Below are 24,880 nucleotides of genomic sequence, written 5' to 3' on the forward strand. Positions count from 1 at the left end.
AGACGTTCTCATAGGGTCTGGAGTGGGACTTGTCCACCAAGTGGGGGTAATTATGCAAATCCCTGCCTCATCCTCATTGGCCGGGGTCAAAGCTTTGATATTAATGATTAAGGAGCGATAGAGTGACAGCAGAAGAAGAAGAAAAAAGGGGGGATTGTGTGGGAGCGTAAGGGATTTGAGGAAAAGTCTCCTCTACCGCACACACCCAATGCACCGCGTCACATGCACACATAACACACACGAGTGCACCGGGTGTGTGTGTGTGTGTGTTCGTTTTTCCCTCTTCAGTCTTCCCATGTTCGTGCCTCTCTGGTATGTGTTCAGCAGGGGAAGAATCAAGCCCTTTATCTCTCAGCAGTCAACACTTCCCGTTTCCACAGCGACACGCTGCTGCGTAGCTGCAGCATCTGGGTTGTATCCGTAGCGACCCCGGATCCCTGACAGGCCGTAATCTGAAGTCACAGGCCGCAGCAGGGCAGATTCTGTTCTCTTTCTGTGTCTATGATCTTTTACTTCTATCCTCAAGAGGACCAAATGCCTCCACAGAGATAAGAAAAGATGAGCAAATTCCATCAAAGTGGAGACATTTACTGAACCTCCGTGTGGGGATTGGATTTAAGAATACAGTTAAGAATTTAAATGAGACTTAGGCTAAAAATAAGGTTTAAAAGAATTCTTGGAGAATTGGTGTGTTAGTTGACATACTGTTACTTTTCAAGACAACACTCTTGCAAATGTTGTCTTTGATAATGGTTTCCTCCTGGCACTGTCTCAGAAGTGAAGAGCAAGAACCACTGGCGGTTCTTGAACTTCGTATCAGCCTGATACCCCCGTACACACTCAGCCACTTCATGCGTGTTGGGTGGATCAGATAAACCAGCTCTTCAAACACCAAGTGTAAAAGAAACCAAGGTGCTATTTTTCTGTGTCCTTCTGAGGCTTGCATTTGAAGACCGGTTGCGTCACAGCAGCGCAATTAGAGTGTCCCATTTCGAAGGTACAACTGTTTAAATTGAACGTTTTTGTGAAAAAAAAAAAAGTTAGGCATTGTCAAGGTTGCTAGGCGACAGGAGCCGAGCTTTGTGGCGCAGCGGTAAAGGCGGAAACAGCTGGGAAACATACTTTTCATAGACCGTGTCCTCCGGATGGTGCGGCCCCTGATTTTGGGCCACAGCTGTTGAAATCCGCTAGAAACCAATGTTGGTCTGTCCATGCATGTTTGTGTTAGCTTGTTATTGTCGCGGCTTAGCGGTTACATTTCTGGCATTTCTTCTAGCTTCTATCTTACGCCAGCGTGTTCACATGTGCAGTTGTTCATGTATGATTAAAAAATGTTGGGTTGCAGACCCTTATGGCTACACACAAGACTGGTAACCGTAGTTACAGGACTACATGTTACTTAACCAAGTTAGTCTTTGTTAAGAAGAAGTCTGAGTACAAGCTACCACCTAAAAACTGACATGTTGCATTAGTAGCGGTGCAGAAAAGTGGTTTGAGTGGCAGCTGAAGCCAATAATTTACCACAGCCACAAGTATAACTTTGGCTTCTGTGGTTACCAAATTGCCTGTCTTCCCAGGACCTGCTTGTTCTTGTCATTCAGGGAATAACTGTGGCTTTAAGAAGCTCATCGCAAGCTCAGCATTGCTAACACCTGCCTAGCACGAGTGTGGTTGAACATGTGTCAGCAGATGTGTGTGATTGTTTTTAATAGTCCCCTCCCTCGGATACTTGAGGGCGTCCACGTCTCATTTAACAAGTGTGTAATGTGTTTTCTGCAAAGCTTAAGTCATGCAGGGCTCGAGTGCGTGAGTATTGGGTGTCTGAGTTAGCGTCGTTAGCTAGCAGCTGCTGAAACCAGAGCTCCTCTATGAAGCCGCCTGAGCCCCCAGAGACCACAAACCCTGCCAAAACTGAAGCAGGCCAAATCCTCCTCTCTTCTTTTCCCTCCTTCTACTTACTCTCTGTCTATCCTCTTTCCCCCTGTCCCCCTTTTTTCCTCTTCCCCATTCCCCAAGCATGAGCAATTCACAGTTAATTCAATTTTCCCCCGGCTGGGCTCACATGGGACAGCATTGGAATTCCGGTTTGTCATGATAAAATGATTACACGGCATTGTGTTTCTCCGGGCGCCTCCCAGCGCATTTATTAGAATCTGTCAGTGTCGATGTAGATCGGCCAGCCAAAGTGCCCGTCTCCACCGCTCCTTCTCGCCACTCCGCTTCCCCTTCCCTCCCCGAAACTGGTTATTCCTTATGAAATATGTCGCTCCTGGCAGACGCATAATCTGATTACATCCGCTAGATTAAAAATATATTGAATTCCCCCCTCCCCACCCTGCTCTCCTCTCCTCTCCTCACATTTTAACCCCTCTTTCTCCACCTCTTCCTTCCTCTTCTTCTTCCTCTTCTTCTTCTTCTTCTTCCTCTGGGCTCTCTTTCCTTCCCCATCACCTGCCGTCTGATGTCCAGAGCTGCCCTTCTTTAAAATGAGAAATGACACTCATACCATCCACCTCCAGTAGTGCAGATGATGATTGACACGTTTTATCATTCATATTAAAACGCGGAGAGTGGTCTCATTTTTATTTCCACACTGTACTGCTGAAGAATTTATATTTAGTTAAACTTTAAAGATGCTTAAGAGGAAGTTTTTTCTTTAATTTTCATAATCACGGTGATGTATTAAAGAAGATATGTTTGAAGTGCAGTCCTTAACCCTGCTACTAAAAGGGGCAAGATGGATGTCGTGGTAACAGTATTCATTAGTGTGCATGTCACACTATCATGTGCACATGATAGTGTGCATGACACACTATCATGTGCACATGGTATATATAAAGTGTAGATCTTGAAAACAGCACTAATGAGTTGGTGCATAGTGGGACCCGAGTTCAAATATTCATCAGCAGATATTTGTTATTTGACATTATTTGATGAGGATCTCTTAAAGCTCCGTCCAGTCTAAAGGTCCCTGTCCATGTGTTGTTTGATTATAAAGCAGGTCTAGGTTCTATATTAATACTGTGAAAGTATCAAAGCCTCAGCCCAACTGAGTTTTAAAACCAGCTGTCAGGACTTCCTGTAACTTTGTGATGTCACAACGAAGCAGCTCACCGCTCTCAGGCATGCCCCAAGCCCCGCCCACCAGGACCCACCATCCAAACCTTGCAGGATTTGGTTGTTCTGAGTGTTTTACCTGAAATCTGCTTTATTTTTATTGGATCACTCAGAAAACAGTCAGCCAATCAGAGAAGAGTCTCAGAGCCTCCTCGCTTCTCATTGGCTTACCGACATGCTGTCCCTAGAGCTCCAGAGAGAAGCCTGAGAGAGGAGATGTACAACTACACTGAGATGGTTTTTGGTTTTTAAAACCACAAATATATCTTCTTATATAATACTTCAAATAAAGCACAGAAGAAGAAGAAAATATGGAGCTTTAAAGAGCTGTGACTAAGATATGTGCAAAACCACATGATACAGTTTCTAAACAATCAGAGAAAAATCTTTGGTTTTCATATCCTGCAATTACTTGTGAGTTATTGGCTGATACATGCACTGCTATTGATCAAACTGTGATAAGCTAAAACTGGCCAGGCGTTAGTAGCACTAATGGTGCAGAAGATCTCTAAGTGACTGATGGTGTACTATCAACACTAATGATGTGTTGTTTTTATATTAATCATCTGTTAAAGGTGTTTGATGTTTTAGTTTGGCATGAACAGTTTACCCTGAATGTTTCATCTCCACGCCTCCAAAACCGTTTGTATTCTTGTTTGCACTATCCAGACTTTTTCTAGTAATAGAAAGAAAAGAGAAAAGTGCTGAGAAAACATAAATCATGTCCTGATTCTGCTCGAGACTTCCTTTAAGTGTGTTGAAAAACAAGAGAGATGGTTAAAAAAAAACTGACTCTTTTAATCTGATTTTTCATCTCTTTGATTTTCAAGATGAGTTCTACATTATTTTTGATTCTTTTTGAATAGGAACTACCAAAAATAATCATCCCTCTCTCCAGCTGACAGTGTGACGGTATAGGAAGTTATATAAGAGACCGTCCCCTCGCTCTTCCTGTGAATCACTCCCATTCATTTCTGCACAAAGTGAGAAAATGTGAATAAACTCTCATTGTATGAAGTCATAGCCTCAACACACAGTTGTATTCTCTGTAGCTGCTCCTGCCACCCTCATCTCCTCACATCACCTTCGCCCCCCCCCCCCCCCAAACCCCCAACCCCCCCTTCTCCCCTGTCTGGATAATATTACAGCTTATTATTTTTCATATTTCCATCCCTCCCTTTGCCCATACCGGCCTGTCAGTCAAGCTGTCAAGTGTGATTTGGAGCTGTCACTCCAGCTCTGGGTTTTTGGACGTGGGGGTCCGATGGCTTGTTTACTGAGATGTGACTGGAGGTGTCAAGCTGAATAAGCCCACCTCACCCTCTTCGCCCCTTTCCTCCCCGCCCTCGAACCCCTGCTCTGTGCGCCCGGGAAACCCCTGTGGATGTTGAGGCTTGGGTGGCAGAGCGCTTGTACCAGGTGGGATGCGGCTAATGACCGTCTCCGAGTGCCACCGTCGATTTTGGGCGTTGGGTTTTAGAGTATGAACAGCCTTAGGTGGGTGCGTGCGTGTGTGTATGTGTGTGTGTGTGTGTGTGTGTGTGTGTGTGTATACTCATTCTCTCAGCCAACCAATTACTGTCCCGAGGAGCCGACAGCTGTCGCCACCATCGTCTTCTCTTTCACCGCCATTGCTCTTCCTCCTCCTCCTCCTCCTCCTCCTCCTTCATCCCTCCTCTCAGTTGACAGGAGGGAGTCGGAGGGGAGCCTCAGCCCCAGGTCCTGCTCCCATGGGGAGTCATTACACCACTGTGGGACTCTCTCTCTCTCTCTCACACACACACACACATACACACACATATGCACAGAACAACACACAACTTGTCTCCTCTGTCTCTTTCTATCTATCACTATGCCACTGCATCCTTCAATTAAGCCTGTGGCTTTTGCTTTGGGGATTTGATGCACATTCAGGAGAACACAAACACACACACACACAGACACACACACACACACACACACACACACATTTAATCCTAATGTTCCCCTCTACATTTGTCAATACCTGCTATATAAGAGATGATGGAAGCACTTTATCCTCAGCTGCTCCGAGTTTTGTCGTTTTTTGGACAAAATGGCTGGAAACTTCAGCTTCGTGTGCACGCCGCGACTCCTTCCTGGATGCGGGCGCCACAGTCGCAGCGGTTGAAGCGTGTGTGTCGCCACCGAGGTGCCGTCCCTCCGCAGCGCTCCACTATCTTCCCCTCACCACTCTCTTTCTTTATCTGGGACTGTAATACAAACCAGATTGGCCTTATCTCACTTCTCTCACCACACACACACTCCAGCCTACCCTGGTTCTCACTCCCTGGCTTCCTTCTACATGTAAACACACGAACACACGCACGCGCACACACACACACACACACACGCACACGCACTCTGCTAGAGCTTACACATGCTATCAGTCTCAATCTGTGAGTGGATATGCCAGCTATTTCACTTAACCATGCAGGGTAAGAATGTTGGCGGTGGGGGAAAAAAAGAATTTAGAAGAGCGGCGGAATATTTCACTTCAACCATGAATGCTGTGTATAGATAAGGAGCGCCTCACTCCGAGTGTGTAAGTGTTTGTACATACGTGCTCGCACGTGTGTGTCAGTCTTGTAGAGATTTACCTCCGACACACTCGTTAATCACAGAATTCATTAGTCACTGAGTCTCTAATTGTTTACTTTCCCCTGCGGCGGTACTACACAAGGTTGCCGGCCCTCCCTGTTACAATTTTGGAAGAACATAATGGTAAATTAATTTTCCAGGTAGCTCCGATTCGATTAGTCATTTCTGAGTACACTCTATTAGCTGGGAAATTGTGCATTTGGAAGTCAGAATGGAGAGTCTGGGTTTGATCATGTTGCTTACCTGGAAACAAAAAGAGAGAGAGAGAAAGACTGAGGGGGAGACGGAGAGAGAGAGACCCAGTGAGGGGAGGAGGAGGAGGAGAGATGGAGTAACGAGCCTGAGGGATGTGGTGGAGGAGGAGAAGTGGTCTGGTCTGCTGTGAGTGACTCTGAGTGAGAGAAGTGAGTGGTAAGATAAATTGATTCATCAATAAAACCATAATCTACTAATAAAAGCAAATTGATTCACTAATTGGCAGATACATCACAAGTGATACAACTAAAACAAGACCAATAAAAATAAACAGTGGATATAAAATGGAATCACAAAACACTCTCACACTCTGCTGGTGACTTTGACTGGCCGTCCTAAGATTTTGAAAACAGCAATCATGAACGTCTGCTTTTATTTCGGGTGTCCGCCAACTTTTTTATGACACACAGACCACAAGAGGAAGTGACCTGCATCATTCTGTCAAGACATATCACAGAATAATTACATCATATTTGGATGTTCGGGATAAACCAAAACAAACTAGGAAAGAATTTCAAAGTTATTTTACTTTTCTGGGCAGTTTTTTAATTTTATTTTTTGCATTTATTCTGATAGGGACAGCGAGACAGTGAATCCAGGCTGAATCAGGATAATAAGTAATATGTTGTTTAAACGGTGAGAGAGCACGAGACACGTAGCGGAAATCTTAAATGTGACCTAGTTTTAACACAGACCTAAAGATGTCTTTAAAGAAAGAGGGTCACCCATTGGCTAAGCTGAACAGCCAATCGGACAGCTCCCTCACCGACTGCCTCTCATCCAACAAGTAGCTGTTGATAAGGGTCAACTGGAGCCAGTGGTTCTGGACACGCCGGTGAAGCTGTTCCCTCCTCCCGCCTGTAGGAACCAGGGCGTCCATGCTCCAGTTTCGTGCTCTAGAAACTAGATTGTGAACTAGTTTTCTGAACCTGGTTGACTAATTGGCTTCGTGGTGTCGGACCTGACCCGAGCGCAGCTCTGTAAAGGCTCTTCTTTGTGTGAACGTATGTACGTGTACAGTATGTACTGCGCATGTACGCGTTGTCTTTATGTGTCACGGCCTGAGTTGCATATGGATGAGCTAACACGGGGCAATCCGCGCTTCAAGGCGCACACGCGCTCCCAACACGCACAAGCACGTCCACTTCTTTCACAATACTGAAATACAGATGCAATAGACCATATCACAAGTGAACTTACTGAAACTATGCATTATAGATCAACACACACACCCTCTCTCTCTCTCTCTTTCTTTCTCACACACACACATTCGTCTTCTTCCTCATTTCAATGAATCTCCACACATGCTCACACGACACATCACAAATGATGGGATTTAAACATCAACAGTATGAAATATTCATGTGTCAGTGCCAGCCGCTCGAGCAGAACTAACACCAAGGGGGATTTGCCTTCAGATCTGAGGATACTACTGCATTCATCCCTCTCTCTCTTTTTCTAACTCTCCCCGTCTTCCTCTCTCTCTCTCTCTCTCTCTCTCCCTCCCTCCCTCCCTGTTGTGTTGCAGCATTCGGAGCCATTGTCACGGTGTTGTGTACCAGTGTGTTCCTGAGCATTGTTCTAGTTTTCTATGATATTGCCTTTCCACTCTCAAGTGTTGTTAATGTCTGTCTGGGGCGGGGAGCTGGGGGGGTGGGGGGGTGAAGAATAACAACACACGTCCTCACCCCTTCTTTACTCTTAACATGCGGGGGACGGCAGGGAAGGGGCAGATGAAAGAGAGAGAGAGAAACAGGGGGAAAGATGGAGGATTTAGACGACAGGACAGGATAAACGCTGTTTCACTGCTCTGTACTTTGTCAGTTTAGACAATTAGAAATAATGTTTTAAAGCATTGGTTGAGAGCCGAGCTACAAAGTGCTTCACTCAAGGCAACAAATTAAAAACCAATACTGATTAAAGCAAATGGAAACACCTCTAGGTAAACAGAAGACCAGCTCCACTAAAACAAAAAGTCTCAAATAGACTCAACTGAAAACTCCAGGAAACTCCAATAAATGTATATTTAAAGCTCCTCCAGTGTAAAGGTCTCTGTCCATGTGTAGTGTGATTATAGATCAGGTCTAGCTTCTATATTAATACTGTGAAAGTATCAAAGCCTCAGTCCACAGAGAAATGCACACAGCCTGTATTCAGAAACTGAGCCTTAAAACCAGCCGTCAGGACTTCCTGTGACTTTGTGATGTCACAACGAAGCAGTCACTGTTTTCAGCCACATCCCAAGCCCCGCCCACCTGGACCCACCATCCAAACCTTGCAGGATTTGGTTTGGTTGGAGTGTTTTACCTGAAACCTGCTATATTTTTTATTCATCAGCCAATCAGAAGAGAGGCTCAGAGCCTCCTCTCTTCTGATTGGCTCACCGACCTGTTGTTGCTAGAGCTCCAGAGAGAAGCCTGAGAGAGGAGATGTAAAACTACATTGAGATCATTTTTGCTTCTTAAAACCACAAATATATCTTCTTATGGATCAACACTTCAAATAAAACACAGAAGAAGAAGAAAATATGAAGCTTTAAAAGGAGATTTAAAAGATGACATATTTCTATCTGTAATTAGAAAGTCTTCTCACAGGTTTCTGCATATTACCAAAGGACCTATGTTTAAGCATAGAGTCAACACCATTTACAAACTCAATTTCTATTTTAGTTTTCCTTCTTCTGGATAATTTACTCAGCATCAATACTGCTTTCCAGGGAGTCCTCACTACATGTACAAACAATTACAAAGCAAGCGTTAGCTATAGTTCCCAGCGCCTAGAATGCTTTACTTTGGGAAAACAACCCACCACAAGCAGTGTTAATGCAGCCGTGATATTTTTGTGGCTGTTTTTAGATCTTAAAATAGCAGTAGGGCCAGTAGAAATCGCCATTAAAGACAACAGAAACTGGTCTGTTTACTTCTTTACTGTGATGTAATTCCTATTAACTAGATTGGTTTGATTATTTAATGGTTAAATTTTATGTTTATTCCAACCAAACCAGGATGACGTCACCGTTACAGATTTTCCAGGGGGTGAAAATGTTCGATTCATTGGCGGAAAATTTTCAGGCGCACTGGTGTTATGACATGTAAACACAGCCAGCTCTGGTGGTGTAATGCTAAGCCAGGATCAGTGGGTTAAAATTTTAATAACTTGGGGTCTAGCAGAGAAAATCCAACACTTAAAAACTTGGCTCAAAGTATGAAACTACGGCGGCACAAGATTTAAAAAGTTTGAGGAGTTGTGGACAGAAAGTTGGAGGGTAAGAAAGGTAGGAGGTGTAAGGTAGAGAAGTTTGTGGGAGTCTTAGATTGCTCCGTGAAAGCGAGTGTGATGGAGTATACAGAGATACAAAGAGTGCCAATGGGGGGACTGGGGAGTCAGATATGGGTCCAGTGGTCATCGTTCCTCCTGAGATTCATCCCCCTTTTCCATTTAAAAGATGTGATTACACCGCAACAATGCGCGCACACACTTTCACACACGCGCTGCCGGCAGTGGTGATCCAATTTAGGAGGTTAGAAGGGAGGGATAAGGAGATAGAGGGAGCAAAGAGGGGAGCGAAGGGGTGAAAGGCAGCCGTGTAAGAGAGGCAATGAAGGAGAGGAGGAGAGAGCGTTCCCTCCCTCTCTCTCTCTCTCTCTCTCTCTCTCTCTCTCTCGTTTGTCATTCTGTCTGCGCTGTATGCAGATGAGGAGCTAATATGATATCTCTGCTGAGCTGATGGATGTTTAAAATGATATGGCAACCCTGAGCAGCCTCGCCGCATGCTGCCTGCCAGGGATGGTGTGTGTGTGTGTGTGTGTGTGTGCGTGTGTGTGTGTGTGTTGGAGTAGTTTGTGTGTGTCACTCACTGAAAGCCATATCCGAATCATTGTGGCAGTGACACATACTCTCAAACTTTTGACAACTTCTCTTCTTTTAGTTGCGCCTAGTTAAAGGATAACTCAAGTTAGTGGAGGTTGTCAGGGCGGTAATGAGAGGTGGGGGTGGTAGTGAGGAGTGAGGGGTGGGGTGGGGGGTGGGGGGGGGGCAGGACTGATTGGATTCTCCACAGACTTCATTATTTAGAACTTACTTTCATAGCTTTGTCCATCACTAATAATGTAGGGCTCATGTTGTATTTGCAGGGATCCCAGTGAAGTCAGGTGAAACACAAGGAGATTATACATTCTGAGCAAACCTCCGGGTTTGATGGACTTATTTGGAAACAAACATTCACCCCAGATTACAAATATCGACCCCCTGATTCAACGTCAGCTGTTTCCAGCCTCGTCTGATGGTCTGAACTCTCCTGTTCCTCGTCTCCTTCGACTTCTTTGACTCTTTTCTGTGTTCCTGAGATCAGGCAGCGCATAACCAACATTTTGGAATACCGCTGTCATGCCGACAGTTTGATGAGAAGACTGACACCAGCTACTGGCTACGGCTAGCAGCCGTTTAGCTTAGCACAAAGACTGGAAACAGGGGGAAACAGCTAGCACTGCTCTGTCCTAATGTTACAAAATCCTCCTGTCAGCGTCTCTAAATCTCACTCAGTCACATGTTGTATCTTGCTGAAGGAAAACTAAAAGTGACGCATGGAACTATTTCTTGTCCGGGCGTAGTAACTTCCTGGGATCTTGTCATTGAACTGAATTCTAGAAACAACCATTTCATCACTTTCCTTCTCTTCTCGGCACTATTCAAGTGATTTTACGGGTTATTTGAGGTGGGGGTTGTGTGAGGTACTTATCTATAAGTCAGTGTATTACCCGCAGTAGATTTTCGCTCCCAGTTTAAAGAAGCAGCCGGGAGCACCGGCACCGAAGCTGAGTGATGTGCTGCATCTGCAAAAATGTGTTTTAGCCACAGAAAGAAGAAAAAAAAAAAAAAGCCAATATCAGTTGAAGTGTTGCTTTATTTTCACTGCTTTATCTTGCAGTAAAACGGCCCTTCGCCTTTGGAACTAACGTTTTCTCAACCGACCGTATTACTACGCACAAGCGCACAAGCGTAATACACTAAGAGTGTATCACACATGCTCATGTCAAACCACCACCAACCATCACTGTAATAACCAGGGCTTGTGTTCTGAACGTCACGGCTGAGACAGTGAAATGCACATCGACGCCTTGTTGTGGTGGAACCCGCGTTGTTTCAATCAATATTCAATCAAGCTGCATAATATTCATCATATTAAAGGTCAGTGCGGGTAGTTGCTGGCCAGTGGAAGATTTTTAAAGAAATCACTAACGGCGACATGAATGATTGTGTTGAATCTACAACACTGAGCGCCTGTGGGTTTGTGTCTACAGTACGTATCTTGTCTCGTGTGTGTGTTTTTATTTTGTTCCACATTGTCATGGTGGTAATGAGAAGTGGGGGTGGCAGTGAAGAGTGAGGGATTGGATTCTCCACAGACTTCATTAGTTAAAACAAAGCCAGTTGTCCATTTGGGCTCTTTCACAGCCTAATTGATATTGATTTACTGATTTGCTCAAGGGTGATTTAAAAGCATGTTTGGTGTAATCGTCAATGCTGCTTTTTCTCCACTCTCTCTCTCTCTCTCTCTGAAGAGGAAGGCATTAGCGCTCCATCCTTCTGCTAACCAAGAATAAGTCTTTTCTGTTCTCTGATGAAGTGTGTGTTTTCCTCCTCAAGTTGACTTTCCTCTTCCCGAATCACACTTAACAGCCGTGGCTCTTTACACACACACGGGTCTCCTCCCTCCTTGTCATTTCATCACCGTCACATTATTTTATGACATTATTGAGAAAAATCCCCCCCCCCCCTTCGTGACGCAGGCTTGTCAGTGCGAGGAATTAGTGAGCGTTATCTTTTTCTTTTTCTTTTTTTCCCGTTGTGGACTCTTCAGCCTCGATCGCACTGATAGATCGTCACCATCCCCCATAACTGGATAATGATAGTTATCATAAATGGTTAGCGGTTGGCTAAGTGAAGCATTGAGATCAATGGCAGTGGTGTTAGCGTTAGAATGAAGGAGGCCTTTTATCATGTTGATGGATGGCAGGCCTGTCTTTAATGTGACATGTTATGATCATATCAATTTGTCCTCAGTTCTCATCGACATCACTTTATTGCCTCTCCGTCTCTCACAGTCCATCACGCCGCACTGTAAATTCAGACTTGAAATGGCAGCGTGCCACAACGCCCCATAAACCAACCATTCCTCTTCCTCCCTCCCCTCTTCCACCTTTCCCTCCTCTTTTTCTGTCGGGTTTCTGCTCTTTCCCTCTCTTTAATCCACCTTTATTTCCACTCTATTTTGATACCTCTCTTTCTCTATTTACTGTCCTCCTCCCCTCAATCCTTGACAGGCATCGGCAGGCAGCCTGAACGAAAGAGTGAAGGAATCAGACTGGGATTAAAATGTAATATCAGACTATTAAAGAGATTAGTGGTTGACATTTCGCTGTCTGAGCTACCCCCCAGATTGGGGGATAGCTCAGACTCTGGCATTCATGATATTGATTTATTTCCCGGCTTCTTTTATCGGTCCACATTCACATGGACAGCAGTAGATCTGATATGGTGGCCTTTTATGAGGAACCTTGTCAACCAGGGCCTTTGGCGCTAAGTAACTGCCGACCGGCTGCCAAGAATGATTGTTTAGGGAAGTGAAGTTTATTCATCAAATGTGTAGTTTTGAAAGAGCAGCAACACGAGGGCGGATAAGGACAAGACTGATTTCCGTTTCTCAAGTAGACAAAGGCAAGGTCCTGGTATTGAACCTGCTAATGAAAGCTTCAGATGGAACAGCGTTGCCACAAAAGAGCCTTAATTATTTCCAATTATGACAAACCATCATTTCTGCTCAATTATGTTGCACATCCTCAATGCTAACAAGGTAGCGGGACATGATCGAGGTTCCCTATTAGTCTCTCTGTCAACAAAGAGACATGAGAGACAGATCTGCCTTCGAAGAGAACATTTGTGACTCTCACATTCCTGAGTATCCACCCGTTCATGCACTTGAGCATCTGTTTGAGCATCCGTCCATCCACCTCTGCTGATGCATCCATTCAATCCGGCCCATATTTGGGCCACATGCTTGTTCTCTTCAGGCCGGTTCCACGGCCCGAATCTGGCCCGTATACGGCACGATGCTTCTAACACATCTGGACCAATTCTGGCGCACACACAGAAAACCTTCCGGCTGTCAGTCAACACTGGCGGATAACAGCCGGAATCTGCCCAGATGTGGAAGTATATGTGACTTTTCACAATAAAACCTGACAGCTGTGCCTCATGATGTGATTTGAACTTGATCCTGTGGTTAATGGCACCATTTTACCACTCTGTGTTTTCCTGTGTTTGTCTTAAAACTGTTTAAAATGCCACCGACAACAAACCAACATCTGGCTTTAATCATCACTGTTCTAAATGCAATAACTCGTAGAGCAACCACTCGTCTTTTTCTTGCTGCATTGCACATAGACTTTCATTTGTAAGTGGCTGTTGTATGAGCACTATGATACACTCCGGGGTGTCCTGGTATAGAAAATAATGGACATGCCAGACTTGGACTCCACCTCATCCATTATATGAAGCCACCTTGGAGGGTATTATCACGCACATGGTCTGCAACATTCTGCAGCATCTCCTCATGTGTCCCTCCTCCGGATCGGGTCGGGTTTAAGTTTTTGTTTTTTTTTTAAATGTTGTCGTCACTGTTGTCAACTAATGTTGGCGGGAGACGGGATACAAACGGCGGCTCACACTTTGTAAAACCAGTCGACCTCCTCCCTGAGTCTTTTGAGGTATTTTGAGGCGTTAGAAACGCATAGAAATGCACCTGAACGTCACTCGACCCTGCAGCTCTGTTATAAATATATGTGCTATGTTTATATCTGTCACCTGTCATTGGCTTTGTCCGCCTCTGTGCTTAAAGAAACCACAGCGCCTCCTTCAGGAGTGGAGGCCTTTAAAGTGACTCACATTAATGGAAAAAAACAACAAAACAAAAACAAACAGCAGATAAAACCACAAACACCCCCCCACCCCTCCACCCCCCCACCCCCTCACGATCCCATCTCCTCCAACCTTCGTTCTCCTTCCATGTTCACTTTGCACGATCTTCTCATCCGGCCGCCCGGTAATGGCCTCGCTCTCTGGGCTCCGCACACACCGGCATCACATGCGTCGCCCCAATCAACACCTTAATGTATCTCAATTTAACCACTATTGTAGCACACACATGCAACCCCTGTCTCTCTCCTTCTTTCTCTTTCACTCTCTCTGACACACACACACACACACACACACACACAAACACACACACTCGCTCAGTTTATTGTGTTGTGAGCAGTGACGGGTCGGGGAGGGCGGCATCAGTAATGCGTGACGCGTGCCTCCATAACGCCGGCCTCATTTGCATGTGTGAGGAGGTCTGGGCTAATGGAGCTGATCTGTTGCGCTGTTATTAAATGGGGAAAGAGAAGGGGAGGAGAGGGGAGGGTGGGCGGAGGAGGGGGGGGGAGGGGGGTTATTATTAAAGAGGAGGAGGAGGAGGGAGGGAGAGACAAAAAGAGGGGAGGTCTTCTCTCTTCTCCCGGAGGCATGATAGATGAGTCAGGAGTCTCCCCCTTCACTGAGTTTAGGTTGTTGTACAATGTGCACTGGAAACACAGCAACACACACATGTAGAAATCGTGCATGACTGTGTGTGTGTGTGTGTGTGTGTGTGTGTGTGTGTGTGTGTGTGTGTGTGTGTGTGTGTGTGTGTGTGTGTTGCGACCAGTGTGCATACCCTTTCAATATCATGAGGTAAATGAGGCCTAACACACTACTACCACTTCTCCCTTTTTGTTCACCCTTTACCACGCAGGTCGTTTTCTCTCGCTGCATTTAAATGTCCTCAATGTGTCACACATGCATGCTTGAACACATGCATCCCTCCGAACACACATGTGGCTCGTGTGCGTGCACACACACACACACACACACACACACACACAGTGAATAACACCTGCCAGGGCACGTGATTCAGAGCCTTTTTATAGCAGTTTTACTGCTGCATGTTACAGTGTAACGGCCGTTTCCCTGCTATCCCACCATCAAACTGTTCATCAGTGTCGTTCCCTTTGAATTGCAGACTGACAGATTGTTAAATAATGTTTCATGATTGCAATAATCGTGTATAGTTTCCATACTGAGATCAACAGTCCTGATGTTTTATTTTTCAATATGCTGCTGCTTCCAGCCGTACGACATAATAAAAGGGTTGAAATATGTTGATATTCCCCAAACTAAGGTAATGAAAATGTATGGTTTCGCTGTCTGTAACAGTTCTCAGGTATCAACCACTCCAGCAGCTCCATCACCTCCTACGCTGTCTGTCCACATGCTTCAGAAGCAAATAACAGTTTTGCTAAATTATGTCTGAACACATTGTCTCTGGCAGCTTCCAGGAGGACGATGGTGTGACACGGCAGCGTCGCATTCAGCTTGGCAAAACTGTCATTTGCTCCGTGCATTCTGAGCGTACAGATGGAAAGCAGACGGGAAAGTTTTTATGCCCCCCCCTCCCCCACCCCCCGCTGTGAAAACACCTGTCACCATTAAAACCACTTCAAGTGGCTGAATTGGAGTTCCTTGCAGGCACCTTTCATTTTGAGTGGAACGTCCCTTTATGAGTATGAATGAATCAGTGATTCTATTTACTGTTGAGTCACTCCGAGTTGCGTCTTTCCCGATGCACCAGTGAACGCAGCATCAGTGAGAGGATGATTAATGAAATGGCAGCTCGTCGGTGTCGCTCAGGTCTCGATGTCGTCCAATCCTCTTCCCGCCTTCGGCGCTTTGGCACGGCCGTCTAAGAGACTCATCCTCCAATGGGAGAGTGTAGATCCCTCTGGAGGCGGGCCAACAGCCCACATCTGACATCATCTTAAGAGTTGGCACAGTTTGGCGGAATGACACTGGCTGTCTCGAACACACACACACACACACACATGAATACACACCTGCGATGGAGATAAGACTGAGACAGAGAAGGAAAGTGGGAAGTCTTGGGAGGGGTGTGAAATTCAAGTGTGTGAATGTATTTATCAGTGTTTTAAAGATGTGTGTGTCTTGGCGTGCTGATTGGTTGGGGATTGTGGGTACACTGTACGTGAAGCGGGATGTGTGTGTGTGTATGTGAAAGGCAGGATGGCAGGTGAGAAGGAGAGAAGTGTTAAGAACGAGAGAGGGAGAGTGTTAGAACGACACAGATGGGATGCTGAGAGGAGGAGGAGGATGAGGAGGATGAAGGGGAGAAAAGCATTTTTGAAGACAAAGAGGAAGTGAGCACGGGCTTTCAGGACAATCAGATATCAAAAAGATCTTGTCCTGAAGTGATTAATCGATCAGTCCATCAGAACAATTGAAAAATTGATGAACAATTGAAGTATTTTATGAAACATGCTCATGTTCCAGCTTCTTAAACGTATGGATTCTCTGTATTTATGTGATTTATGTTGATGTGAATTGAATTTTCTATTGGTTTTCAACCGGTATTCAAACAAAACAAGTAATCTGATTAATCATGTGGAGCATGTTTTACCTTTTTCTTGCATTTTAAAGACTAAAAAAAAAAACAAACAGATTAAATCAGTAATGAAAATAATCTTTAATTGCATCCCTAACTTGATCCCAAACATCTAATTAAGTCTGAGCATCGATATATTGAGTAAAGCCACAAGCGCGCGCTTCAGTAACCAGGCTTCCTGTCATATAAATGAGAAATCTGGTTTCTATAATCAGGATTTAGAGAAACCTGGAGTGAAGTGACTGCAACGCATGTGAAATCACTGCAGCTCCAACATGGGAGCGGCCTTGTCAGCGATGGTGTTCACAAGTGCCTGTGAGACCTGGCTCATAGTGTCTCCCTTCATGTAGTGCTAATGCAGAGTGTGTGTGTGTGTGTGTGTGTGTGCACCCGTGTCAGATCTTCTGTTAATCACAGTATGTCCAAATATGCCCGCGGTCCTCGCCGGGTCCCGCCACCTGCTCCGTCTTTGCGGCGGCTCTGGCACCGCCGCCCCGAGGAGGTCCCTAACATTTCAGCTTCGCTTTATGTCTCTCGCCAGGCCTGCAGCAGCGGCGCCACGCCGGCAGGAGTTTGCGCTCGGGTTCACACACGCCGCCAAAAAGCTGTCCGTCCACGGACCATAAGTCTGGCTCGCTTCCACCTGGACGCTGTTTTCCCATCTGTTTCCATATCAGTGATCAATTCTGACCCAGATCTTGTCGGCTTGTGCAGTTGATCCTCCAGAAATCAGACATGAAAGCCTTTTTTTTCTCTTAAACTAAATCATCCTTTCCTTTGTAAAGAGGCATGTTTATTATTTAAGTAGCTCTGTAGCGAGGAAGCTAATACGCCTCTGGTCAGTTTGATGTTGTAAAACGAGCTCCGGGCCTAAAATGATTAAGTCACATTTACACAAACAAATGTCCTTTTAAAAACCACAGTCAGCAAGTCATGAACTAAGACAAACAGCCTCGTGTTAAACGTGGTGTCAGTGTGTCGAGATCATCCAGTGGGATGTTAAACAGTTGTGGGAAAAGGCAGAGATTATTATTATTGCTGCTCGACTTTTATTCAACAACACAGGGCAAGATTTCAACCCTGACAAACAGGCAAATGACAGGATAAAGGACAGTTTGATGGGTGATATCCATACGTACTGTACTGTAGAACAATCTGGAAATGTTCAATGAGACACTTAGAATCTAAAGGTTTATTCAGTCCATCACTTTATCTGAAACATATATGAATAAGAACGGTTAAGTTAGCGTTAGCATAGATAGGCAACATGACTGAAAGGACAAAAGAAAGGTGAAGAAGACTCCCACGGTCACGGCAGAGGCCTCACAGGTTGATTGACACGTCATCTCTGGGAAGATCGACACAAAAACAAACGGCACGGATGAGAGCTGAGAAAAAGCTTCAGTATGAAAGATGCATTATGTTCTCAAGTCAGCTCCGCTTTGTTTTCAGGGAGTTTTACCGAGTCACCGTCTTTACTTTGACGACGCCGGTGGAGTTATTTCATCCTCAGCGGTCGGAGGGGAGACTCTGATCTGACTGGACGTGAGAGTAAATGACTTCTTAAATGACCTTTTTCTCGGGTTGGATTTTTTTTTTCAAACCCAAGCCTCGAATGTAAAATCTGTCGCTCCGGATCTGTCAGGTTTCATCATCCTCAGCCAAATATCAAGTGGGTGAGAGGAGTTCTAGGGGGTTTGACTGTGTCTTTAGTGTCATCAAACCCATAGAGTTGCTTTAATGGAGTTTTATTGGAGCCTTTATAACTGCCTCTGCATGTTTTAATATCCAGCTTAATAAGTAAGAAGAACCATGGAGTGTAAACGATCTGCGTGTATATATGTATGTAGATTCAAAAATATGAGGGATGGAGTTAGTGTGTGTGTGTGTGTGTGTAAACCTGCAAGTGCGAGCAGTGTGTGTTTGATGTTCCATTTACCCTTTTTCATAATTCATGGCAGTGGGAAAATGGACTAAAGCGGAGGTGGCTATTGTGTGTGTGTGTGTGTGTGTGTGTGTGTGTGTGTGTGTGTGTGTGTGTGTGTGTGTGTGTGTAGCAGGATAACAGGATGAGCGTTCTGTGGTCGGAGATGAAACAGACAAGAGTGTGTGTTTGAAATGCAAAGAGTGGTGATAGCAGTGATTGGCCACTGTGTTGAGGAGGGGCAAGGAGGTTTTTCTCATCATTTCATCATAATACACACACACACACACACACACACATACTCGCTCTCTGTCTTACACACACACACACACACAGTGGTTATTAATGATAGTATTGTTAATTCATTATTATTTTATTTACCTCTGTGACATAAAACTCGGGCTAATTCGGCACAGCTCTGAGCTCTGGGGGTTTTTGTGTGTGTGTGTGTGTGTTTGTGTAGCATTTAGTGTAATGCTTGGCATGCACGCACACACACACACACACACACGTCTAGTGGTGGGGCCTGGGGACCAATTTATTTACATGCAGTGGAAGAGGAACTGAGAAAGGGATAAAACAAAAAGGGGAAAGAGAGAGAAAGAAACAGCAGGGAATTATGGAGAAAATCCATTGGAACGAACAAGTTTCTCGACTGTTCCCAAGGACAGACAAGGCCGATTTACTATTTAGATGGCTCAGTGTGTGTGTGTGTGTGTGTGTGTGTGTGTTACCAGCATCTTATGTGGTTTCTATCATATTTCCAGATTGTAGCAAAACTTGAGTTGAAACTGCAAAACATCTTCTCCTTGTTTGAGTTTGGAAACGAGACGGCGACAAACAACAGGGCGTCGTCTGCACATGGTGGAATCATAGTGTGGGAAGTAAATGTACACGTGTGTCGTCACCATAGACGCTGGAATATGTGTTCAGCAGAGACTGTCCTGTAAAAAAACAAAAAACAAACAAGCACCTTGTGCAGCAGCTTGTTACAACCGAAAGTTACGTTTTCTTGCCGCGCGGCCTCTAGTGGTCGTAGTAATTATGACACGAGCAAAAGAGGAAGTCAGGTGACGCAGATTTCTTCCTACACCTAGCTAAACCGTGGCCATCCCACAACGTTAATTGCGTGTTTATTGTTGTTACCATGACAACAAAAAGTCCGGTACGCCTGCAGCTGGTACGCTGGTGTAGGTCGTGTTGTCGTTACCATGACGACGGAGGTCCGGCATGTCGTGTTATCGTCTTGTTGCACCTTCGCTTTGTTTATGTTTCATTAATGTCGTAAAAACAATGAAGTTTTGTTTGTTTGTTTTGATGGTGACCAGCTTTTTAACGAATCTGTTTCTTCTTCTTGACTTGCAGGCAGGACGCCAGCGACCTCTCTGGACCGATACAAAGGTACTGTGATGCACATTCTTTGTCTCTCTCTTTTTGCCTTTTTACCTCCTCGCTCCTTTCTCTTCCCATCGGCCTCATCCTCAATGAGGCATGCAGTGTATCTCCAGGCTTCAGGCCAAAGACTGACTACTGACTACTACGCCGGAGTGCTGCTGGCGGTGATCTTTGGGTGGGATAACGTAGAAGGACAGGACGCAGATGAGACGAGGTGGTGGGTAAAGAGAGAGGAGAGAGACAGAGAGAAATAAAGGGAGAGAGAAAAGGGAAATTGGAAAGGAGAGATGTGATGCGGCTTCAGATGTACGGCCGAGGAGGGTCATTAAACTAAACCCTTCGGCGACAGAGCGCCAGATCAAGCGAGGGGAGGGCAGAAGGGGAGAAGAAGGTTTAAATAAGGGCCGATCCTAAAATAGCCAAGACCTATTTCTCATCTGAGGCAGAGTTAACAGGAAAAGGACGAATATCCTGCCCTGAAAACCATCAATGCCCCCCCCCACACACACACACACACACACACTCCGCCCAAGTACTTCCAACATGGCGAGAGATAGTGGGTGGAAAAAAAGAAAAAAAGATCTGCACGATCCATTTAACATCACAAGAACCCCCATGAAGAATTACGGTGCAGCTGTAATGCTTTACGATCAGGATTATAGTCTCACTGTCGCAGCACTCGTTAGAAATATCACCGTTTGTTCCAACTACAAGTGCAACTGGTTGACGACCAGCGGCCCGAGCGTCAGCAGGCGTGGCTGTCGGTCCGGTCGTTAACCGTCATGTAATTGTATTGGTTTTTGGTTTTGTTCTGTGACGGACGGGCTGAGACGCCCGACTGGTTGATTGCTGAGCTGCCGTGGAGATGAGTGTGTTTTTATGAATGAAGTGTTGTATGTCAGTGAAAGTGCAGAGGACAAATAATCTGCAGTGGGTTCATGATGCCACGGATGTGCGTGGTCCCGGATTAAATACACGAGTTGTGAGTTTGGACTCTTCTGGTGCGTTTAATGACACTGCAAAACGTAGTGAACCGCATTAAACGTAGCAGAGAAGCTGTAAAGAAACATAAATATTGTGTAGAGGAAATAGTGAATTTGGTCCCTTTTTTTTCTTCTAACGTTAGAGTGGCAACAAAAAGAAACGAAAGACAAAGGTGAGGAAATGTGATGGATTACCTGTGTCAAGCCGGTTTTAAGTCTCTGTGAGCTGCTTTTCATTCTGTGGTGAAATGAAGTGAATCTAATGGCTCCCTGGAAAGTAAGAAAATCCATTTCAGAACTTTTGGTGTATTTGGAAAATACTCAGCGGTAATGTAAAGAATATGTGATTTTAATGGGCCGGATCATGTGCGACCACCGATGTCGTCCTTTAAGTAACTCAGCAGCTGTATGAATTTAACTTTTTTTGCTTTTTATTGATCGTTGTTTTTATCAGTTTAACCTCTAAATAAGCGTTTGGCACTAAGGATGATGAGTTTTACATCACTCCATCTGCGTCACTTCCTCACAACGGAATTGGATGATATTGATTTTAATAGTAAAGTCCTCCATAGGCTCGAGCTACACCTGATGCACGCCGCAGGTGAACCAGCTCCGATCAAAAAACAGGATCCGGCACAGAATGAGACGCCGGCGGAGACGAAGCAAAACACAGGAGGAAAAGAAAGAGACGATGACTGTGGCTGTGAATAATTAGGCAAAATAGTTTGCTTTTGTTTTTCTCTCTGATTGGAGAAAATAGGCGAGGCTGTGACTGTCGCATGAGCTCACACACACACACACACACGCACACACACACACATACACACACATACACACAAGCGATGTGTGTTACACGCTAATCCGCCACACAGCTGCGTCATTCTGGAACGTGTGTTTACTTCCTCTCTGCCTCCGCCGCTGCCGCCGCCACCACTATCACCACCGCCGACCCCCCACAATCCCCTGCAAACACACACACACACACACACACACAAACAAACACACACACAATCACACACACACACACACACACACACACACACACAAACAAACACACACACAATCACACAAAAGAGAACTGGGCGTATAATTTGATCCTCTGCGCTCTCCTCCTCTAATGAAGCTCTCTGGCGGTTTGACTGACACCCGGCTCGTTATTTAAGCGTCTGTTTTGGGCCGGGAGGAGGAAGAGGAGCTGGGGGGGAGGAAGAGGAGGAGGAGGAGGAGGAGGAGGAAGGAGGAGGGGGATGAGGAGAAAGAAATAGGAAAAGTGCAAACAAGGGAGCTGAAAGAGAGGATGGGGGTGGATAACGAGAAGACAGGAAATGAAAAGAGGCTGGAGAGATGGAGTAAGGAAGGAGGAGGAGAGGATCATGGGAGAAAAGGAGACAGAGGGGTGAAAAAAGGAGGGAAAAGATGGAGTGGAGTTTTAAATGAGGACAGCGGCAATCAAGAGAAAAGGAGACAGTTTGGGAGGAGGAAGAGTTGATGCCGGAAACAGGGGTGATAAAGGGTGTGAAGGGATTGTGTGCATGAGTGTGTATATCAGTGTGTGTGTGTGTGTGTGTGTGTGTATAATTGCAGGTCTTTGTGCTGATAATGTTCTTTGAAGGCACACAGCTGATAATTAGCGAGCGTGGCTCCACGGATGCCTTTCAGCGTTGGTCATTATAAGCCGCAAACCTACTATTGGCTCTGACATGACCTCCCGAGACAGGGAGGACGCCGCTCGCACACACACACACACACACACACACACACACACACACACACACATACACACACACATGTGCACGCGCACACACCGCCCTCACATGAAAAAAATACACAAATCGGCGTAAACAAGCGTTGATTAGTGTATGAATAGCATCAGCTCACAAGTGGAACAGATACAACAGCTCTCCAAAGGCCTCAAGTTCCACTTTGGCACGAGGGCTGCAGGTGTGTGTGAGACGCACACACACACACACACACACACACACACACACTTCCTGTTTACAGAGCCAGACACACATAGACAGCAGAGACTATAATTACAGGGATTCACACAATGTGGCGTCCCGGTACGCTGCGTCCGTTATTGCCTCCCCGGTTGCCACATGACAACAGCGGTCCCTCGCTACAGCGAACTGCTCGGCGTGCCGCTCCTGGCCCCGCCTCCTCCAGTATTCCCACATCTGAATATTTATGAGGCAGAAACTGGCTCGCCGCAGTCGGAAGAACACTGGCTGGAGTATTCTCCCTCCTCAACAGTGACAGTTATCAGTGTTAAAGGATCCTTCCTGGGCTCTAATTTATCCCCCAGTGAGAAAATGTTCGACAAGAGATGCAGTGTGGAGGACGCACTTTCTATTAAAACAAAAAAACAAAAAAAACAAAAATGCTCCCAGTCAGCATAACTAGCAAAAAAAAAAAAAAAACCGCACTGTCATTTGACAGCGAGGAGGAGGGGTCGGTTCAGTTTGCCCGTTTGGCGTCGGGTTTTTGTGCGGAAAGTAAAACAGAATGATGCCGTGTGTCTTGACAATCAGGACGATGATGCAGACTTTTGCACAAATACACACTGATGACCTCACAGGCCTGAGTCACTACAGATTTTATTTATTTATTTATTCTTTTTTTATTTTTTGCTTTCTTCTTCTCTGTGTGCCTGAAAATCAGAGCGAGATTTTTCTTTGTCTCTAAGAAAAGAGACAAACCAGCTTCTTCCCTCGTTCCCCGGCAGCAGCCTGAGGTGCATCCACGAAGGGTAAACAGGCTGCAGTGCAGCAGGTGAAGACTTGCTCAGAGACACTTAAAGGGTCAATTCACCCAAATACTAAAAAAAACAAACAAACAAAAACAAAAAAAAGTCAACAAACAAAAATGAAATCTGGGACACTGCAGCTTTGGTGTTTGAGTTGTGTCATAACCACGAGGCGACTGGAGGTTTCAGCTGCACTCCATGGTCTTCAAATAGACTAAATATCACACACACACACACACACACACACACACTGGGTGGCAGGTGAACATACAGTGGCTCGGGAGGGGCTTCTGTGTGTGTGATTCAGACCATTGACCTGGAACACATTGGGTACTGAGAGAATAAAAACTATTNTCAGAGCGAGATTTTTCTTTGTCTCTAAGAAAAGAGACAAACCAGCTTCTTCCCTCGTTCCCCGGCAGCAGCCTGAGGTGCATCCACGAAGGGTAAACAGGCTGCAGTGCAGCAGGTGAAGACTTGCTCAGAGACACTTAAAGGGTCAATTCACCCAAATACTAAAAAAAAAAAACAAACAAAAACAAAAAAAAGTCAACAAACAAAAATGAAATCTGGGACACTGCAGCTTTGGTGTTTGAGTTGTGTCATAACCACGAGGCGACTGGAGGTTTCAGCTGCACTCCATGGTCTTCAAATAGACTAAATATGTGTTTTGTTTTTTTTAAACATAGTAATCCCTGAAAGAAGTGAGATTGTCTTTATAATTCGGGCGACCTGACCCTTTAAATGCTCCCACCTGGTCCCAGGATCGGAAGCCACCGTCACAGCAGGGAAACGCTCTTTGGGTTTTTAATTGTGAGAGTCTGTGCTGGTGTCATGCTCACACTTCATCCATTTTTCATCTAAACACATGAATTATGAAGAACTGCTAATGGCGGGGAGGGACAGTGGGGGTGTGGGNCACACACACACACACACACACACACACACACACACACACTGCTGGTCTCTAAGCTCAGAGTCCTCATCACTGCTGATGCAGCTCCCACTATGAAAACAATAATAATAATAATGGTCTTTGTAATACTTTTTTTGAAATCATTGTTTTAAATTCTTTTCAGTCATTTTATACTGTTCTGTATTTAATATTGATTTTCACATATTATAACATATATTATTAATATTAATAATATATTATTTTTTTATAAACATGATGACAATATGACACTTCTACTAAGCACTATCACTACACACACACACACACACACACACACACACACACACACAGATAGTGGAGTGTTTTTTCTTCCCGCTGATGCTCTCTGAGGGGGGGGGGGTTGGGGGGG

General features: G+C 45.2%; 1 protein-coding gene across 11 annotated transcripts in view; it reads left to right on the forward strand.

Moving 5' to 3' along the window:
• LOC111225050 (CUGBP Elav-like family member 2) overlaps positions 1-24,880 on the forward strand; it is a 200,400-nt gene that overhangs the window by 21,392 nt on the left and 154,128 nt on the right. For all 11 annotated transcript variants that reach the window (XM_022749801.1, XM_022749799.1, XM_022749803.1 and 8 more), the window contains exon 2: positions 19,818-19,853. In XM_022749801.1, coding sequence (XP_022605522.1) covers positions 19,818-19,853 — 36 coding nt within the window. The remainder of the gene's footprint in view (positions 1-19,817; positions 19,854-24,880) is intronic.

The sequence above is a fragment of the Seriola dumerili genome, unplaced genomic scaffold, assembly GCF_002260705.1.
Source record: "Seriola dumerili isolate Sdu_G_001 unplaced genomic scaffold, Sdu_1.0 BDQW01000138.1, whole genome shotgun sequence".
In the NCBI taxonomy this organism is placed as follows: Eukaryota; Metazoa; Chordata; class Actinopteri; order Carangiformes; family Carangidae; genus Seriola; species Seriola dumerili.